This window comes from Neolamprologus multifasciatus, chromosome 9 (assembly GCF_963576455.1).
Source record: "Neolamprologus multifasciatus chromosome 9, fNeoMul1.2, whole genome shotgun sequence".
Lineage (NCBI taxonomy): Eukaryota > Metazoa > Chordata > Actinopteri > Cichliformes > Cichlidae > Neolamprologus > Neolamprologus multifasciatus.
The window spans coordinates 17,029,188-17,048,755 of NC_140447.1; the positions used below are offsets into that span (position 1 = coordinate 17,029,188).

General features: G+C 39.6%; 1 protein-coding gene across 1 annotated transcript in view; it reads left to right on the forward strand.

The window, feature by feature from the left end:
• The window catches only part of trpa1b (transient receptor potential cation channel, subfamily A, member 1b), a 42,106-nt gene extending 22,756 nt beyond the window's left edge, over positions 1-19,350 (forward strand). Inside the window, exons 2-29 of the mRNA XM_085172731.1 lie at positions 1,653-1,779; positions 2,027-2,152; positions 2,557-2,719; positions 2,889-3,064; positions 3,607-3,714; positions 3,872-3,980; positions 4,472-4,617; positions 5,347-5,483; positions 7,017-7,065; positions 9,186-9,285; positions 9,385-9,485; positions 10,641-10,816; positions 12,824-12,988; positions 13,136-13,250; positions 13,455-13,621; positions 13,722-13,812; positions 13,981-14,040; positions 14,142-14,234; positions 15,466-15,536; positions 15,663-15,819; positions 15,976-16,065; positions 16,303-16,472; positions 16,549-16,678; positions 17,144-17,326; positions 17,514-17,582; positions 17,787-17,888; positions 18,000-18,118; positions 18,452-19,350. Coding sequence (XP_085028857.1) covers positions 2,057-2,152; positions 2,557-2,719; positions 2,889-3,064; positions 3,607-3,714; positions 3,872-3,980; positions 4,472-4,617; positions 5,347-5,483; positions 7,017-7,065; positions 9,186-9,285; positions 9,385-9,485; positions 10,641-10,816; positions 12,824-12,988; positions 13,136-13,250; positions 13,455-13,621; positions 13,722-13,812; positions 13,981-14,040; positions 14,142-14,234; positions 15,466-15,536; positions 15,663-15,819; positions 15,976-16,065; positions 16,303-16,472; positions 16,549-16,678; positions 17,144-17,326; positions 17,514-17,582; positions 17,787-17,888; positions 18,000-18,118; positions 18,452-18,665 — 3,357 coding nt within the window. The 5' untranslated portion in view covers positions 1,653-1,779; positions 2,027-2,056 and the 3' untranslated portion in view covers positions 18,666-19,350. The remainder of the gene's footprint in view (positions 1-1,652; positions 1,780-2,026; positions 2,153-2,556; positions 2,720-2,888; positions 3,065-3,606; positions 3,715-3,871; positions 3,981-4,471; positions 4,618-5,346; positions 5,484-7,016; positions 7,066-9,185; positions 9,286-9,384; positions 9,486-10,640; positions 10,817-12,823; positions 12,989-13,135; positions 13,251-13,454; positions 13,622-13,721; positions 13,813-13,980; positions 14,041-14,141; positions 14,235-15,465; positions 15,537-15,662; positions 15,820-15,975; positions 16,066-16,302; positions 16,473-16,548; positions 16,679-17,143; positions 17,327-17,513; positions 17,583-17,786; positions 17,889-17,999; positions 18,119-18,451) is intronic.
• The last annotated feature ends 218 nt before the right edge of the window (positions 19,351-19,568 follow it).

The following is a 19,568-nucleotide window of genomic DNA, read 5'->3' on the forward strand; positions in this document are numbered from 1 at the left end:
TCTGGTTTTATTAGCAGTGGATATGGAAATGTCAGCTATCCCACAAGCCTGCACACTTCATTATGTTCTTCGTCCATTAGAGTTCATTATTTATGTAACAACTAATACTGCAACATACAGAAGCTGTTTTTAATCCACTTGTTATTTCTCCACTCATATCTACTCGTTATTTTTTAAGATAGTGTTAAAAATTCACCCTCTGAAGTAAACACAATTTGTGAGGGTAATGCTCGTCTATTCAGTTTAAATGTGAACAATGTGCACTCATGCAAGGGTCTCCTTGTTAAAATTAAATATATCACCCGCTTGTTTCCGGATTGTTTGGAAAATGTGTTTACCAGTGCCTATTAGGGCACTTCCTGAAAACCATCTGCAAACTAAATAAGCAAATCAATTAGAGAAACCAATGGCACTTATTTACCGCAGTTGCCTGGTAATGAGGATATGCAGTGGGGTCGTTATCTAATTTGCCAAATTAGAAGGAAATGAGGTGACGCCGTCTTGGACTGTAATATGATGTTTTATCAGGACGACAGACCGAAAGACATGAAATATCGATGACTTGTATGGTAGAGGTAATGCACTCAAGTATTCAGATCAGTGAAGGTAGTGCTGAAATATTGATGGGTGATCATGACTCATAATGCAAACTGCAAATCTGCCAATAAATGCAAATCCAAGTGTTGGATGTTTCGAGCATTACTTTACAACCCCCAGAATAAAAAGTCTTCATTAGCCTTCATTTTCACAAAGAGACTAGTTTAGTATGTTAGTAGCATCTTTCATTGATCAAGTGCATGCAATGTCACTTTAGTGCTTTAGTTAAACACAAATTATACTCATGTTGTTAAAAATCATCACAGGTGGTGTGACATGTTTTCCAGAAACAGTTGCACTTACAGTACTTTTATATATGTAAAGAATTTAAACTAAACCTTTACCGTAAATATGCTTGCGCTTTGGAATGCATGCTTTTTAAAAAATATTTGAATAATTTAAAAAAAACAAATGCAAGTAACAAATAGAAGACCATATTATTAAATATGATTAAATATGCATACATGTGCTAAGTGTGTCTTAAGTACAGCATCTTAGACACTCATCCTTTCATCCACCCATTAGTCCAGCTTGAAGCTATCCCAGCGGCCAAAGGGCAAGAGGCCAGTACATCACAGGCCTACGCGATTTAAGTGTTTATTTATTATTATATTGCTCTAATGATATATCAATAGCATACTAAGGGCATTATTAGTGTACCAAACTATACTAACTAAAAGCTGTAAATTAAATTAAACCCTATAAATAACCTATAAAAATTAACTCAGTGATCATTTTTGACTTGCTGATATTTGAAGTGGTGTCTTTATGTTTTAGTGCTTAAACGTTTGGATCAGGTTGTTACTGACTGAGCATTAGTCAGTGTGTATAAAGCACCAACAAAATGTGCAAATCAAACAGTAAAACGTAGCTGCTGTTCTGACCCGAGGAACAACATCAGCGTACGGCAAATAACGTAGGTCAAGGAGATTTGCAGTGAAGATTCTCAATAGTAATTTGCTCACCAGAAAAAAAAAGAGGCATTTATTGTTTGGCCTTTCGATGGGAGTGAAGGCAATAAAATTACAAGGTCTATCTCAATCTCACTCACCCAGGACCACGCAAGGACACCTGGGACTGGCTCAAACAAGCTGACCTGCAGCGGAGGACATAATTGCTTTCTTCAAGTGCAGGGCTTCAACCCCCACCACAAAGACTCAACGGATGTGAATACCCTTCTGGGTAAAGACAATGTCCTGTGCCCATGTCCCCTCTAAACATTAGAAGCCTGTGTCTTAAGGTTTTATTTGCGCTATCTATCACATTACGTTCTAAGTTCTTCTAGGCTTGCTCATCTGTGGCTTGATTGAAATTATGGCATCGTTCTATCTGTGTTTTCAATCTGCTGCTGTCATGTGCATCAGTTTGCACAGGTGTGAGCACTGGGGTTCACATGCACACATGTCACTGCTTTCTTTGTTTTTATTAGGGCTCATGTCCACAGAGTCTCAGCTAAGTGATGAACTTCAGCAGGGATGTTGCACGGCAAAACAGTTGTTATACATATGTGATAGAGGATGACGATCCGGGCCTGGCAAATCAAAATATATTTGAGGTGAGGGCAAAAAACTTACTGAAAAAAATATGCATCTCTGTAAAAAACTCATTTCTGCCACAAGTATTCACAATATGAGAAGGTTTATGTAACTCGGATTAATCCCAGCCCAGTGTATCATTAAGGAGGAGGTTAAGGAGGCCTAAACAATTCTAGTATTACATAATAATAATATTGCATGAATTTTCAACGAATTGGATTGTAAAGTCTGCTTTTATACAAAACTAACAAATGGCCGTTATATCATACTCCAGTGATTATATCAGAAGGCACACAAGAATAGTTTGAAATGCCTTCTAGCATAGTGTGTTCTTTGGTAAAACACACTTTGAACAAACTGGAAAGCAGAAAAATCAACTGTTCTGTATTCTTTGTGTTATATTACTCTATATAATATCATCTAGTTGGCTGAGAAGGGTGACCTAGCTCTCCTGGAGAACCTAGTGAAGAAGAGCCCAGAGGTCCTCAGTGAAAAAGATGAATGTGGAGCCAGTCCCCTTCATCACGCTGCCGCAGGGGGTCACATCACCCTCATTCAATTCATCTCCACTGTCACAGATGCACAGGGTAAGTGCACCTAAGTCATCGATCACAAGACGCAACGCAACATGTTTTGTGACTTGGCGTAATTTCATTTCTAAAGTTACTGCATGGAAAAGGGACATTATTTTTGCATATTATATCTGATACATACGCATACAAACCTTTCTGCATACGCTCTTGTATCGTCTCTTAGACCTGAACAGCTGTGATGAGCAGGGCAATGTGCCCCTTCACTGGGCAGTGGAGAGGAACAAGGCAGAGAGCTGCAAGGCTCTTTTGGACCTGGGGGCTAACCCCAACATCCTCAACACTGCCCTCCTGTCCCCTCTGCACTTGGCTGTCAGCCATGGACACAGCAACCTGGTGGGGGTGAGAAGGCTGATACTGCACAGTTGATGTGATAATTTAAAGGACAGGAAGTGTGTTTTTCTCTTGAATTCCTGTAGTTAACAAGGTCAACGCAGAGCATTCTAGCACTTTATTATACAGCACCCAACTCAGGGTGTAAATCCCCTGTGATTAAATGTAATTTCTGTGTATGTTATTATATTTAGATGCAAATAGTTAAAGGTAGGTAAACTACAATAAACGGTACAAAAAGTAATTTTTTGTTGGTTTTTTTTGCAGGAATTAAAGTAAATTTAAGTAGTGTGACAATTTTAATTACAGTATAAACAAATTTTTAAAAATTTAGCTGGTAATTTAGTCAAATAACACAATATTTTCCCACCTTACATCGTATGTATTGTACTTTTTGGGGCATTATGGAATGGCTAAACCTTGTCTTTTTGTGTCTTTATTTAATCTTTATTACGTTGATGTGCTTGATGGATTTTCTATTATTCAATTGCCTTTTTTTACTTATGCTGTACTTAAAATTAGTTACTTTTTTTTATATCTCTTTCATGAAGGAGCTGTTGTCCTACAGCAGTACAGACTGCAATCTAAAGGGAGACCTTGGAAACACCCCACTGATGCTGGCTTGTTCCCTTAATAACTGTGAGGCTCTTAGCATGTTGGTATGTACGAGGCTCCACGTTGTACTGCGTAAATACACCTTACTGCAAAAGATAACTGTGAACTCATCATGTAGCTTCCTCTTGCTGCAGCTTTGCTTCTGACAAAAGACCATCTCTCTTTGTTTTGCCTTCTCATCCATTCATATATCCATCAAAGTTAAAGCATGGAGCGAAGCTTTGCCAACAGAACAAGCTTGGCCATTTCGCCATGCACACTGCTGCCTTCGCAGGTGCGAAGAAAGCCATGGAAGTCATTCTCAAGGCTGGTATGATGAAAGAAAAATGCTACATCAAAAACTCAAAGTGCTGACAGCAATGAAAATGTTTTTTACAAGGCCAAGCAGCATATTAAGCTGGTAGATTACTCCCCCCCCCCCCCCCCCCCCCCCCCCGCCCCCCCCTCCCCAGTTAAGAACTTAACGTATTTTCTGTAGGCTAGACATCACAAATGATAGTATGTTTATCCAGAGTGGGAGGTCTGTTTGGTAACTTTGGTGCTTTTGGACAAAGTTTAGTAAGACCTTAAAATATTTACAAATGTAAATGCATTTTACATTTGTGTGCTGTCTTTTTTTTTTTTTTGCACAGCCCATGTTAAATATACACATTACTCATTACATCTGCCTGCTAAAAACAAAACAAGAAAGCCACTAAAAGTCAAAGACGGAGATGGTCATAAGAAACTGCCATTACGGACATTTTCACTGCATTTCACGTTCAACGTATAAAAACAATTTATTGAATTCTCTCCTGACAGGAGAGGAGTTAGGCCACTCGGCTGTGTGCCACATGAACTATTTAGACAAGACCAAGAGCAGCCCCCTGCATCTGGCTGTACGTGGTGGGAATATCGAGACCATCCGCCTCTGCATTGCTACTGGAGCCAAAGTTGACCAGCAACAGGTACTTCTATTATAAAAGATAACAAGATGTAAATCACTACATGGCCTTTTCATAAACCGTCTAAAAAAGACTCGGCATACATTCATTTGATTTTCACCACTGTTTTTACCTACTACTCAGAATGCCATAGCCAGATTGCACATTTTGGTTTTCACCCATACTCTGCCAGATTTGCATTTCTTTTTAAACAAACCTGGATTCCAACACTTGTAAAACACGTTGTCACCAGAGGGTCGCCTTCTTTGTACTGTTAGAACCCGTCAGTCTTATCACACCCATCTGGGAGTGATCGTTATGTCTTGCCCTGGGCTAGTGGCCAGAGCTACATCAGCAGTAGCGAGTACAGTAATAGCTTCGGTTGGCCAAATTGATACAAATTACATCCACTTACACTGTGAAGCTGAGTGGAGTGATCACTGGCCTCCTCCTGCCAGTCCTGGTTATCTCATTAAAGGCTTGTGTTACAGTCCCCAGTGTTCAGCCAAGAAGTCTGGGACTTACTTTGCTAATGTTACACAGAGGAAACTTGCAGGATTTCTTTGTGTGAATCACGCATGAGTATACTTATTCATATCTTTCTGTTTGTGCCAGTTTACATCGCTGCCGGTTTATAAAAATCTCCACAGGGTTTCTGTATGCAGCAGACATAACTGTGTTTGATGAACTTGTAAATTTGCATGATATTCCGCATTCATCACTTGTAATGTATCCATGTTTGTCGGACTCTAGAACGACAGGTCTACACCGCTTCATTTGGCCTGCACCCAGGGAGCTCTTGAGGTCATCAAACTGATGCTGTCTTCTGTTGAGCAAGTTGAAGATATCATCAATCTCACTGATGGTGCATGTCAGACCCCTCTACACAGGTGGGTCTCTCCTTGTCGTTCATTTCCGATGCGGAAATTAGTGCACGGATCAACCCCCCCCCCCAAAAAAAAAACAAAAACAAAAAAACAAAAAACAAAAACAAAAAACAACACAGTGTATTTAATCAAATAATTAATCATCAAGGAGAATATACTCAGTATAAACTAAATCAATACCAGTTTCTTCAAGTCTAATGTTTTACATTGTACTTATGTAACAAAATTACATAGAACATTTAAATCGATTCAGATTATTTAATGTCTGCATTTGGGGCATAAATATTTTTTTAGTGTGTTGATAAAACTTAATAATGCAGCTGCATGTGGTTATGTAGGCTTTGTAGGCTGATAGTAGCCATCACAAACTGTGCATCAAAGATGGGCATAGGCATCATAACCACACTCAGTGGTTTATAGTCTTGTTTTGAAACCTGGAGCATATAAGCTTCTCTATCATGGTTTTGGTCATAAGTGAGGGGCAGAAAGCAAAGGCGCTAGGCAAGAAGACTGTGACAGCAACTTCTTTGCAAATTGCTTTTCTGTAGAATTTAAAATTGGTGCCTTTTTGAAATGCAAATTTCATTGTTGACAAAATGCAAAGCATCCTGACCACGCTGACCCGTGAGAGAGCAGAGAGTTGCTGAGACTCCAAAATGGAAAATAAACAATATCTTATTAACTGTATCTCAGCATCCAATTTTAAATTAATCTCCATAGACAAGAGTATATATATATTCTGTTGCTTGTGCTGAACAGTCAGTGAACGAGAGCACAAAAGGGCAAGTTTCCACTATTTCCTAATTCTAGTTCATAATTTTATTGGTGGACATTGTTTTAATTAAAATGATCTTTGTTGCGATACCAATGAAGTTGTGTAGATATGCAATATTGCAATTGCTACTCATTTGCTTGTTCATGCTATATAAAGATCACTTTATCTGCATCATATCAACAGTAAAACACATCCGCAAACAAGATAATTAGATATAAACTCCTTAGGCTTGTCAAACAAAACGACGAGCCTGAGGAAAACGATAAAGATATAATTACATAATAAAGATTTGCTTCCCATCCACATAGATTTTATCTAAAAGCTATTTGTGTTGGCACTGACAGTAGCAGAACAAAGGACAAAGGTCCTCCCTCTGTGTTTTCATTCTTATTTAGACGCCATTGCTGTGATGTGCATTGAAATAATACCACAAAAGGCCTTTTAAGCACAATAGAAATATGTCGTCTGGTATCTGGATGTTCAAGTATACTTCAGTCCATCATTTAGTTGTGGGGAAAATCATCCACATAAGTCTCTTTCTTAATGGAGAACACAAACACTTAGTCATTAAAGTGTGTCAACAAAGGGAAGCCGTACAACCCTGAAGATAAAAGTGTGACAATAAAGGGAAATCTGGCTATTATGTTGCCGAATGAGAACTAAATCATCCTCACTGCTTATCTGACAGCATGAGTAAGACCTTGACTCACAAAGTAGTGCGCTGAACGGCTGGTTTACAACAACTGTGTTTACTTTTCCAGGGCGACAATATTTGATCACACGGAGCTGGCGGAGTACCTAATTTCTCTGGTAAATAAGATACACATGAATACACACAAATGCCACACAGCTGTTATACACATGACATGTTTTGTTATCAGATATTTTCTGATTGATTTTTTATCCTTCGGTGCATCAAACCGACACAAACATTATAAAAACAGCAGTCCCCCCCCCCACATATGCTGAAATCTAAAAGGCAGATAAACTGTGAATCTCTGATGTGAATCTCTATTCACTGCAGGTTAGATTTCAATGAGTAAAATCTTCCACTCGACTATGTTTGTTCCCATTGCTACAATTAAACAATATTTGCTATTTTAAATACACTCCTGAGTAAATATTACAGGTGCTGCCCATTGCTTGTGGACCACCTGTCACCATCTGTTGCACTTTGATGGTTCTAATAGAATGGTGTTGCTAGGTAGGAAGCGTAGTCCAAGTTTATTTCAAGTCTACTCTTTTAGATGCGGCAAGTAGATGAACCTTAGTGTGTTTATCTCAAAAACTATGAAACGGTGGTCTGCACGGGGTGATTTCACCTTGCAGGTGCCAGCAGAACATCAAGTCTTAACACAAAGATGTGTGGTTCATGAAATGTTTATTTCGTTTAGGTACTATTTTAGTTCCCCATCTAAAAACGTTTTTCTCGCGCATGGCACATGTGCATATATTTGTGGAAATCTCAGATAGAGGTGTGCAAAAGCAGGTTCTCATGTTTACCCTAACTATAGAGCAGAGGAAATAATTATTTGATGCCCTGCTCAATTTGTAAGTTTTATGGTAGTTTCATTCTACTCTGGAATGATACTGCTAGTATCAGCCAGAAATCTAAAACACACATTACATAAAAGTTATGAACTGATTTGGATGTCAGTATTGATCGCCAAACAAAACATGACATAGTATGGAAAGACTGGCTGCCAGGTTTGCACACATCTCAGGAGGCATTTTGGCCCACTCTTTATAGAAACTCTCCATGGCCTTATTCCTCTTAAGCCACTCCTTTGTTGCTTGGTCGTTTATTTGATGGGTTGATGACCTATCATCAATCCATCTTTGGTGTTCTGGCTGAGGGATGGAGGTTCATGGCCCGGTCCATTTGTCTGTCAATGCAGTTAAATTGTCCTGTACCCTTAGCAGAAAAACCAAAGCATAATGCTTCCACCTCTGTGCTTGACTGTGATGTTCTTTGGGTCATACTCAGCATTTCTCCTCCTCCAAACATGGCGTTTATAGTTGATGGCATAGAGCTCGAATTTGTTTTCATCTGACAACACCACTTTCAATGGCTAGAAAACTTAAAAGGAGGCCATTCATGTAGCTTCTCGAGCAGGGGGACCTTGCAGGTAGTGTGTTACTGTTGATGTTTTTCGTGACTGTGGTCCCAGCTCCCTTTAGATCATTAACCAGTCCCTGATCCAGCACCTTTCTCGTGATCATCCTCAACCCACGAGCCAAGATCTTGCATGCAGTTACAGACCGGGGGTGACTGATGGTTATTTTATATTTCTCCCTTTTCTGAATAATTGCACCAGTTCTCACTGATGGTTTTCTGGCCCATTCAGCCTTGTGCAGGTCTACAATCTTGTCCCTGATGTCCTTTGGCAGCTGTTTGGTCTTGTCTATGTTGGTGGAGAAGCTGAAATGGAAGAAAGCAATTCTGTGGAGAGTTGTGCTCTATATACATAACGCATTCAGGAGTATCCGTAATTGTTGGATTGCTGGATTGATTTATTGTTGTTTTTGTGCCAGATGGGTGGCGCACAGCCAATCTTATTTCACTCAGTTAGATTCAAATCAATTTATATCTTTTATGTCACTTGTTTGTTCTTGAGTTTTGGTTGATAGTCTGCCTCTCTCCATTAAAATGAGACTACCATCATTTCTTTGTAATTTAGTTCATTTAAAATTCAGCATGGGATCAAATTGTTTCCCCACTGTTTACTTTTTCTGCTATCATTACAAAACATCACCTATTGGTCTGATTTGGTCAAGCTAAGTTAATGAAGTTTGTTTAAAAGGACTTTTAAATGTGTTCACTGATCCTCTTAAAACTGAGAATACTGTGGATGTGTATTCATTGCTAATGTGCACATAATGCTTTTCATTTGTGTGCTAAAATTAAAGAGGTAACTTAATGCATTCAGGGTGCAGACATTAACAGCACCGACTGCAAGGGAAACTCTCCTTTGCTGCTGGCTACGAGCTGTGGAGCATGGAAAACTGTGGCTCTGCTGCTGTCAAAAGGTGAGCTAAAGTAAATGACTTCTCCACCAGTAGTGCTCATATAATTTGCCTGATAATACAGGTTGTAAACACTTATGCAAATGTTAATGATTTTTTTAGGAGCCAACGTTAACGTGAGAGACAAATGTGGCTGTAACTTTCTTCACCTAGCCATTCTGCAGCCAAAGGGCCTGAAAAACCTCCCGGAAGAAGTACTGCAGGTACTGCCAATCAGTCGGTAGCTTATTAAATGCACTGAATGCTGCTTAAACAAAAATGTCATTAAGTGGCTGGAATCTAATTACTGCACTGTCCTTGATCAGCTTGCCTGGAGCCTTCAAAAGTTGCGTGCTTTCAAAGCCAGTTGATCGAAGTTCATTACACTCTCACCAAAGCCATATAGTCCTTTAAACACTGTGAGCTTTTTCCTGAAGCTACATCACTGTTACAGCTTTCAAAATGATACACAAAGACAGACAGCGTGAGAATAGCAGATCACAATAATTTTGTAGTTTCTGTTCGAGTATGGATAACTGTCAATTTTGTCATGTGCATAAAATATAGCATTTCAATTTTTTGCATTGCTTAGTATGCACTTGTTGGCCACTTTGTTAGGTACAGTTTCTAGATTCAACAAGGTGTTGGAAACATTCGTCAGAGATTTGGGTCCATATTGACATGACAGCATTACACAGTTTCTGCAGATCTGTTCCCTTCCTCTCACAAATTCTCGACTCTACCATCAAAATACTGCAGAAGAAATTGATATTCATTAGATGTTTTTTCACTCTTCTCTTGTCCAATTTTTGTTGAGCCTGTGTAAATTATATCCTCAGTTTCCTGTGCTTAGCTGACAGGAGTGGGACCCGATGTGGTCCTCTGCTGCTGTAGCTCACCTGCTTGAAGGCTCAACACAAACATACCTCACTTGTAACAAATGATTATTTGAGTTATTGTCACCTTCCTATCCTCTCAAAGCAGTCTAGCTATTTTCCTCTGACTTCTGCCATCAACATGGCATTTTCTCTCAGAGAACTGTCATTCACCAAATATTTTCTCTCTTCTCTGTAAAACCTAGAGATGCTTGTGCGGGGAAAATCCCAGCAGTTCATCTGTCTCTGAAACACTCAAACCAGCACTGAAAAACTCATTCAAAATCACTTAAATCACATTTCTTCCCCATTTCTGATGCGTAGTTTGAACTTCAGCAGGTTACCTTGGTCATGTCTACATGACTGAATGTGCTGAGTTGTTGCTATGTGATTGGCTGATTAGATATGTCGAATAATAAGCAGTTGAACAGGTGTACCTAAGTGGTCGCCTGTGATTGTACAGTAAGAATGAAGTAGATGTGTTCATAATGCATTGGATTTTAGCTCAACAGTGTGAAGGCACTTTTAAGCTGTGAGGATAACGATGGCTGCACCCCACTCCACTACGCCTGCAGACTGGGAATCCACGACTCAGTGAAGAACATGCTGGGCCTCTCGGGGCAACTTGGCCTCGCATGCAAGTCCAAGGACAAGAAGTCTGCCCTGCACTTCGCTGCTCAGTAAGACCTAACATAGCATAGATTCTCACTCAGTTACACAAACTTTGGAAATGGATTTGTTCAAACAAATGCAAAGTCATGGCTGTTGAAATTAATCAGATGATATTGACCACTGCATGATGGATGATGTGTAGCATATAAATCGTTTCTGTTTGTTAATTTCAAGTACAATTTTTAGCTGTAATATCACCTAGTGCTGTGTGCCAGTGTAACTCCAGTGTTATTGTAAAACACTATATGTAGCTGTTACATCCACACAGAATTTCAAAGGTAGCTATCCATCCATCCGTCCATGCATGTATAAACAAGTATTTGCCTCTTTCCTGCTTTCTTAGTGTTTTGCATATTTGTCACGCTTACATGTTTCAGGTCATCAAGCAAATTTTAAAACTAGACAAAGATCATTTGAGTAAATACAAAATGCAGTTTTTAAATAATGATTTTTGTTTTATTAAGGGAAAGAAAAAAGGTATCCAAACCTGTGCTGTGAAAAAGTAATTTTCCTCTAAACCTAATAACTGGATGTGCAAGAACTGCAAGAACTGTCTTTCACATCACTGTGGAGAAATTTTGGATCACTCTTTTTTACAGACCTTTTTTTAATTCAGTCGCATTGGACACTACCAGCGCCTCGTTTAACTGTGGGTATGATGTTCTTTTTATGAAGTGCAGTGTTCATTTTACATATGGGACAAAAACTTTCCAAAAAGTTCAGCTTCTGTCTCGTCAGTCCTGGAATATTTCCCAAAAGTCTGGGGGATCACCAAGATGTTTTTTGGCAAATGTGAGACGAGCGTTTGTGTTATTTTTGGTTAGCAGTGGTTTTCACCTTTGAAACCTTTTGCCCAATCTTATTGTTGAACTCTGACCCTAACTTAGGCAAGTGAGATCTTCAGTTCTTTAGTTGTTGTTTTGGATTCTTATCTGACCTCCTGGATGAGTAATCAGTGCACCCTTGGAGTAATTCTATTAAGCTAGGCACTCCTGGGAAGATTACCCAGTGTTCCAGGTTTTCTCCATTTGATTGGCTTTGTATTCCTTTCCAAACTGAAGAAGTCAGTGACTTTGTTTCTTGTCTGTTCTTGAGTTTCCCTGGATCGTAGCATGATGTGTTGCTTTTTGAGATCACTTTGTCAGACAGGCTCTCTTTAAGTGATGTTTTGATTCAGTAGTTCTGGCAATAATCAGTCCTGTGTGTAGTTAGGACAATTACTTTTTCCACACAGGGCCAGTTTGGTTTGGATAACTTTATTCCCCTAATAATTGAAGTTATCATTTAAAAAGTGCACTTTGTATTTATTCAGGTTACCATTCTCTAATTTACATTTGACTTATGATCTGGAACTAAAAATAAGCAAAAAACTAAGAAATTTGGAAGGATGAAAAATCTTGTTGGCACCGTACTGTATGTCCATTTGATTTGTAGTCAATCAAATGGACAGACGGATAATAAAACATCATTCCTTACTGTTCAGCTGTATAAAACCTCAATAGATTCATGCACCTAAAAGCTTTTAGAAGATTAATTCAAGTAACATACCTTAAATATTATGTAGTGACCCAAAGGAGCTGTCACAGGAACAGCATTTAATTAGTGAGGCACATGTGAACAAAATGTTACTCACAGTGTTTAATGGGTGGATTTTCAACATTATTATTATAGATTTTTCTATCATGAACACCCATTTCATTAGAACTAGAGGGCAGATGAAGGCCATGCTATGATATCATACCATAACTCTTACAGAAGCCTCATTCTCTACTGTACAGACAATACTGCTGACCTGCTTAAAAGGTTTAGAGACAACAAAACACATCTCCCAACTAAATATGTCACTTCTACTTTGTTCTTCTTACCGCTCCTAGCATTTTAAGCCTTTATTGCTACCTAGCCTACAGCCTACAGATTCAAACCTGCAACAGTTGCCATGGGTGTCTTACAATAAAATTGTCTATGGAGCTCTACCATTTCTCAACAATACAGTGATTCTACTTTTTTTTTTTAAGGTATGGCCGCATCAATACATGTCACCGACTATTAGAGTCCATTACTGACTCTCGTCTGCTAAATGAAGGCGATGAGCGTGGCCTGACTCCACTCCATCTGGCCTCAAAAGAGGGACACACAAAAGTGGTGCAACTGTTGCTGCGCAAAGGAGCTCTCTTCCACAGGTAAAACCAAACACACGTTGTATGCACAGAAACATGTACATGTGCAAGCATAAAAAGTACACTGCTCAAAAACATTAAAGGAACATGATGGTTTGAGTGATCGTATTTTACAGTATACTAACCTGTAGAGAAATGTCCTGTTGACAGTGATTACAAGGGCTGGACTTGTCTGCACCACGCTGCTTCTGAAGGATACACACAAACGATGGATATCCTACTGACAGCCAATCTCAAGCTGCTGGATAAAACAGATGAGGATGGGGTATTGCTTCCTGTTACTCCAAAAAATTTCACTGTGATCTGTGATATTTATTCTTGAACTAATTAATTTGTCCTGACGATTTTTATGCTAGGGTTATTTTTCCAGTTTAAACGTTAAAAGACAAATAATTGCCATTGGCTCCGAATAAGTCATCCGCCCCACACTGTAATGAATCTGAGAAGATGTGTTCTGTTGTATTGACAGAACTCGGCACTCCACATCGCAGCGAGAGGTGGACACGTGGCTGCGGTCAGGCTGTTGCTGGCCAGGGGGGCAGAGATCATCTTAAACAAGAACCACACTTCATTCCTCCACGAGGCTTTGCAAAATGGGAGAAAAGACGTGGTCAATGCTGTAATTGACTGTGAAAGGTATTTTGTCAATACAAAAACAAACACTGAGAAATATTAAAGTGACTCTACAATCCACTGGTTATAGCCGTGTCTGTAATCTTATTATTTTTTCTTGCAGGTGTGCTGAAGCTGTAAGTCTGTTCAATCCCGAAAGTAGTCAGCGATGCCCCATACTAGACATGATTGAGTTTCTGCCTGAAACTTACAAGGTTTGCTGCTGGCAAAATAAAGAAATAATAAAATAAAATAAAATCCATGTCATAAATCACTGTATACGTATCATCATAACTCACATCTTTCAGCATTTTTGTGTTGTGTGATCTGTTGTTACTTACTAAAGATTTAATTCCTCGTCACTGTGCCGCTTCTGTCAACAGCATCTTTTGGACCGCAGCATGAGGGAATCTGATGATGACCACAACAGCCCCGATTACCACGTAATCAAACTGCACAATCAAAAACACACAAAACACACACTAAGGATATTATTTGAAACACTGATCGGGAAAAAGATTAAACAACTCTTTTTGTGGCCTAGATTGAATATGACTTCAAATGGCTCCAAGCTCCGATTGAAGTGAAAGGGCAGACTTACAATGGGAATAAGGTTCTGCCACTGGCCGCTCTCAACGTAAGCAAACCTTTTTTTTTACTCTTTTAATGGCTTCAGAATCCAAATGTTGTACTTCCACATGATTCAAAAGCACTCGAGCTCTATTTCTGTCATGCATCAGCATCTAATGAGGCCCTGTAGACTTCACCGCTTGCCTTGATAACTTATGGGATCAGGATTGGCCTGTCCCTCCTCAGGTGCAGTGATGACACTTCCTCTATTAATTATTGGAAAGTGACAGTGACAACTACATAGTCGCAGTGTGCGGCCTATTCAGAAATGTTTTTAATTTCTCTACATAGTTTAGTGACGATGACACTTTTATACCGACGTTCATTGTGCCTTTTTTCCCCACTCTCTACCTGCCTTGAAAAATCACAAAAGAACATTCAAGCATCCCTGCTGTGATGCCACCACCAGCACTCTGCCCTTAGCACTCATCAGGAATCAAACTTGTCTGATTGGTTGTTGGCAAACAAATAATAGGCTTCTCCTCTGTTCTTGCTACAACCTCCATGTGTTGTTTACATGGTTTCACCGTTACAGACATTCAGCCCACCCTTATCGATATAAAAATTGTTAACTAAAAGCTTTTGAGCATGTTACAGGATAACAGGTCAAGAGAAACACTAGCCTCTAAAATGGCCACAAAACAGTTCACCTCTGCAAAACATTTTCATCAGGAAACAGAAAATTGCCGCCTCCATGAAGGTTGGACATATTATTACAGTGTTACATCTGCATCAATTTCAGCTCGTTGTGCTACCTAAATTGCCAGCAGAGGGTAGTTCAAGCGGGGTTTAATCTGCATGCAAATGTTCACAAATTTGGTGAGTGGCCAAGTCTACCGAGACCTAATAACAGCCTGTGCCAAATCACTGAGGCCAAGATACATTGTGCAATCTTTCCTCCAGTCCTCCGCACAGCAGCCACCCCTTCTTTTCTTGATAGCTTTGCACTATTTGGAAAATTACGACATCTTTCCGTAAGTGCTTTAAAAAAATACAGCACCAGTTTACTCCTGCTGATGTCATCGTTTGTTAGGTCGTCAATAACTTGCTGTCAATAAAGAACAGTCAGGGTCAAGAGTGAAGTTTCTCACTGTCTCCGCCCTAAACCCAAACAACAGAGCGGTGGAGCTGGACTATTTCCAGCGCAACCCCTTTGGTTCTGCAGTGAGTACCACTGCTTGTGCAAAATGTGCTGTGTGTACTGACTGTGGGTCATTATTCTGTTACACCTCCTGCAGGCGATGGTGCAGTACAACCGCATCGAGCTCCTCAACCATCCCGTCTGCAAAAAGTATCTGGCAATGAAGTGGTGAGTATTCAGGAGGACTTGACCCATGACCCATATTTATTTTTACAGATTTATTCACCCTAGTCCAGCTCCAGTTAACATTTTACCTTGAACGTTGGTCCATGGTGTCCTCTGTTTTGTCCACAGGCTTGCTTATGGGAGCATAGCTCATGTGCTCAACATGTTTCTCTATCTGTTGGGCTTGCTGCCCTTAACTCACCTTATAGTGACTCTGAGACCCTCCGTGAACACTAGTGACACGGGCGAGCACAATATCATCATGGTTCCCGTATCTTTCACAGAGGTACTAATGGCTGTTGTGATGAGTAATAATGACTCTGACAGCATTATGAGGAAATTGTGATTGAAAACAAATGATCTGTCGTTCAAATTACTAGCAAAATGCATCTTTACAAATGTGCCTCGCCATTCAAAGTATGTCTCAACATTTGTTTCACAGCAATGTGTGTCCTTGTCCTTCTGCATGGTGATGGTCTTGGTTATGAACATCTACTCGATAGGAAAGGAAGTGGTGCAGATATCACAGCAGGTACTGTCCTCTTATGGAAGTGTCATTACCTCACATAAAACATGTGCCCATAAATCTGTGCAGCACCGGGTCTGTGTGGACGCACAGGCAATCAAGTGTGATGAATGCGTGCCTCCAGATTTAGATTTACAGCCCCTACTGAATAGCAAAAAGTCCGAATGTCACCTCCATGCTTAAGCTTAGCTGTTAAATTTGAAAAAAAACAAAACTGATTTTATTCATCTCATTGCTTCAAAGCGCTGGAAATACTTCATGGATTACTCCAACCAGAGCGACTGGATTTCAGCCGTCTTCTCTATACTGTTCGTCGGCCCCCTCATGATCAATGCAGAGGGTTCTTTACACTGGCAAGCGGGGGCCATAGCAGTTTTAAATTCCTGGATCGGATTTCTCCTTTATCTCCAGAGGTACTATTCACTCTGACTTACTCCACTTTCTCATAAAGTTGAGGTCACCAACCTGTTTATTCTCCTGTTTCCTCAGGTTTGAGGGAGTTGGCATCTATGTTGTGATGTTCGGGGAGATTATGAAGACACTGGTCCGTATTGTGTTGCTGTTCTTCTACCTGATGTTGGCTTTCAGTTTGGCCTTCCATGCCCTGATGCTCAATCAGGTATTAAAAGAATGCAGTGATGCATATAACCATACATTTCCTGCAGGATGAAAGGGTATCTTCAGATTTTCAAAATTTTGCATGTATATCAATGATCTCCAGAGGATTCCTTCAGTAACACGCAGACCTTTTTAATAACATCAGGTCACAATTTTTGTAAGAACATTCCCCTCACCCTTTCTTGTACCATCACACACACCTTAGAAAGCCACCAGAAAGCTGTGTTCATGCACCGCTGCATATTTTATTGACATGGCTGCTAAAGTCACCTAACTTTAAAACTTCACTGTTGGTCAAAATTTAGGCCTGCACAAAACACTTGTGGGGATAGAACAATTCTTTAGTGTCCAAGCTGGGTACAGAAATGATTAAAACCTAGGCCATCTGGATGTCTGTTATAATAAAGTGTTAGACTGATTGTTACTAACATGCAATCACACGTTGCTGTTCTTTTTGTATCACTAGAGGGAGTTTAACAGCGTGCCGCTCTCTGTGGTACAAACCTTTGTGATGATGGTCGGGGAACTGAACTACCAGAACAACTTCCTGGATGAGTATCTGAATCATCGACTACCTTTTGGTATCCTGACATACTTCATTTTTGTGGTCTTTGTTCTGTTCATGCCAATCCTGCTCGTGAACCTGATGGTAAGCACACCCTGATCTCCATCTGCATCTTAAAGTAGTTTATGTGGCTATACATTTGGCTTGTATGTTACTATAAAAATTTGTGTTCTAGTGCTTTGACAGCAATTTTATCTAATCATGCTCTTGTCATAAGCTTTGTATTTTCAAAGGTCCTAACCAAAGGTTTTTGTCTTTGATTGTGTTGTAGATTGGTTTAGCAGTTGGAGACATTGCTGAAGTTCAAAGAAATGCTGCGCTGAAACGGATAGCCATGCAGGTTTGTATTAAACCAGGTTATTTTTTTAACATAAAAAATACTTTGGATTTGGACTTTTTTTGATGTTGTGGTGTTTTGCTCTTGAGCCATTTTAACAAAATGCATGGAGCACTGACACATAACAAGATGATATATATGATATCAATGATATATTCCTCGCCCAAAATCGAACCCCTGACTAAATACCAGCCCTTCTGACCCCAGATTGATCTGCACACCGCTCTGGAAGATAAGCTCCCTTATTGGTTTATGAAACGAGTTGACAAAAACTGCATTACCATCTATCCCAATCACAGGTGTTCCAGGGTAAGCTAAAAAAAAGATGAAACAGATGATGTGCAACATGATGATTTATGTCTATAACTTATAGCAGTGAAGGTTTTCTCCTTTATTAAACCTTCACATTTTTGATTGCAGCACTTTCTGAAGAAATTTTTCTATGGTGAAGAGGAAACCAATGAAGTCTGGAATCATCTGCAAGCCAAATCAAAGGCATGCACTTTGATCGAGAATGAGCTCAAAAAGCAGAAGACCAGGTAAGGCATGCACATGAAAGTCAGTTTTCATATTTCTAAAATCATAAAAGTGTGCAAGCTTATTATTGCGGTAATGGATGAGTATTACAGGTACAATGATCTAGACTGTGCATGCTGAAAGCTAAAGTGGGAATTAAGGAAAAGTAGTTTTTGATGCATGAGCGACCCCTACAGATCCCACTCTGTATCTCTGTTTCTATAGTAAGCGCATCAAGTCACCCAGGAGTCTGACCTTCCAGCAGTCTCATTATAAATCTAGGCAAAAGCAAATGAAGTCTGTCACTAAGTGACATGAATTGATTGTTTTGTCTTTGTTTTTCGTTTTCCCTGCAGAATGAAAGAGATGTCATGCCTGCTAGAGAAGCAGCACTGCCTCGTAAAGCTCATCATCCAGAAAATGGAGATCGCCTCTGAGGCTGACGAATATGACGGCCCCGTGAACGTCAGAGGGAGCACGTGGCCTGCTTTAGGTCAGGCTAAACCAAGCAGAGAGACTACATCTCGGTGGGTCCCACTGATGAAGGCCATCGAGGCCAGGCGAAAATGAAGACGATGAAACAACACAAAGCGACAACTAAACTCACTGCAAAGTGAATTGTCTGAAAAGACTAGATCTATATGGCATAAAAGGATATTAAATAGGTATAAATGTAATCATTTATATTCCAATTTAACAGCAGCGTTCACTATTTACATGTTGTAACAGTAGTAACAGTTAATTATATTGTTATTAATAGACTTGCCCTAACTTATATGTGGTTCTTGAGACATTAAATACTTAAAACGATAATATTAATGGTCTTATTGCAAAATCCTTCATTGTTGGATAAAAAAGTAACATTTCTTGTCCTGTAGGCTACTTTTAAGTTATACCAGTGAGCTACTGATAAATGATTTCATAGTGTGCAAGCAGTACTGGCATATTTCTATTACACACTTTTTGTAAAGTGGCTTGAAGTCCAACTCCTGTTCTTTTACTCTATAGATAAGAAGGTTCATCAAACCTAATTTAAATCTAGTTTTTCATTAGATTGACATAATAAACATAGAATTTGTAGCTACAGTAACAGTGTGCTTGCATCTATGTATCGTCCATCTGAAATGTGTGCTGTTGCGCCATCTTCTTTGGCTTGTTTCTGTCATTGTTATGATGCGCTTTGTCACATGTGCTCTTGTAAAATGGTACACAAATAAACATCATGACATCAACAGAAGCCTACATCGTATATTTTGTCATAAAATTCCAGCACACTGTTGGGCACAACTTACTAAATAGCATAAAACAATAATAAATACATAAATTAAAAAGGTTACAGAAGTTGATGGTTATAGTCTCTGATTTGTGCGCTTTTCACTCAGCAGCTTAATGTGCTGCAAGCTTCTTCAAAGGCAATCATGGGAATCATAAGTGGCTGGGAGGGAAACTGAGTCAGGCCTGTGACATCATGAG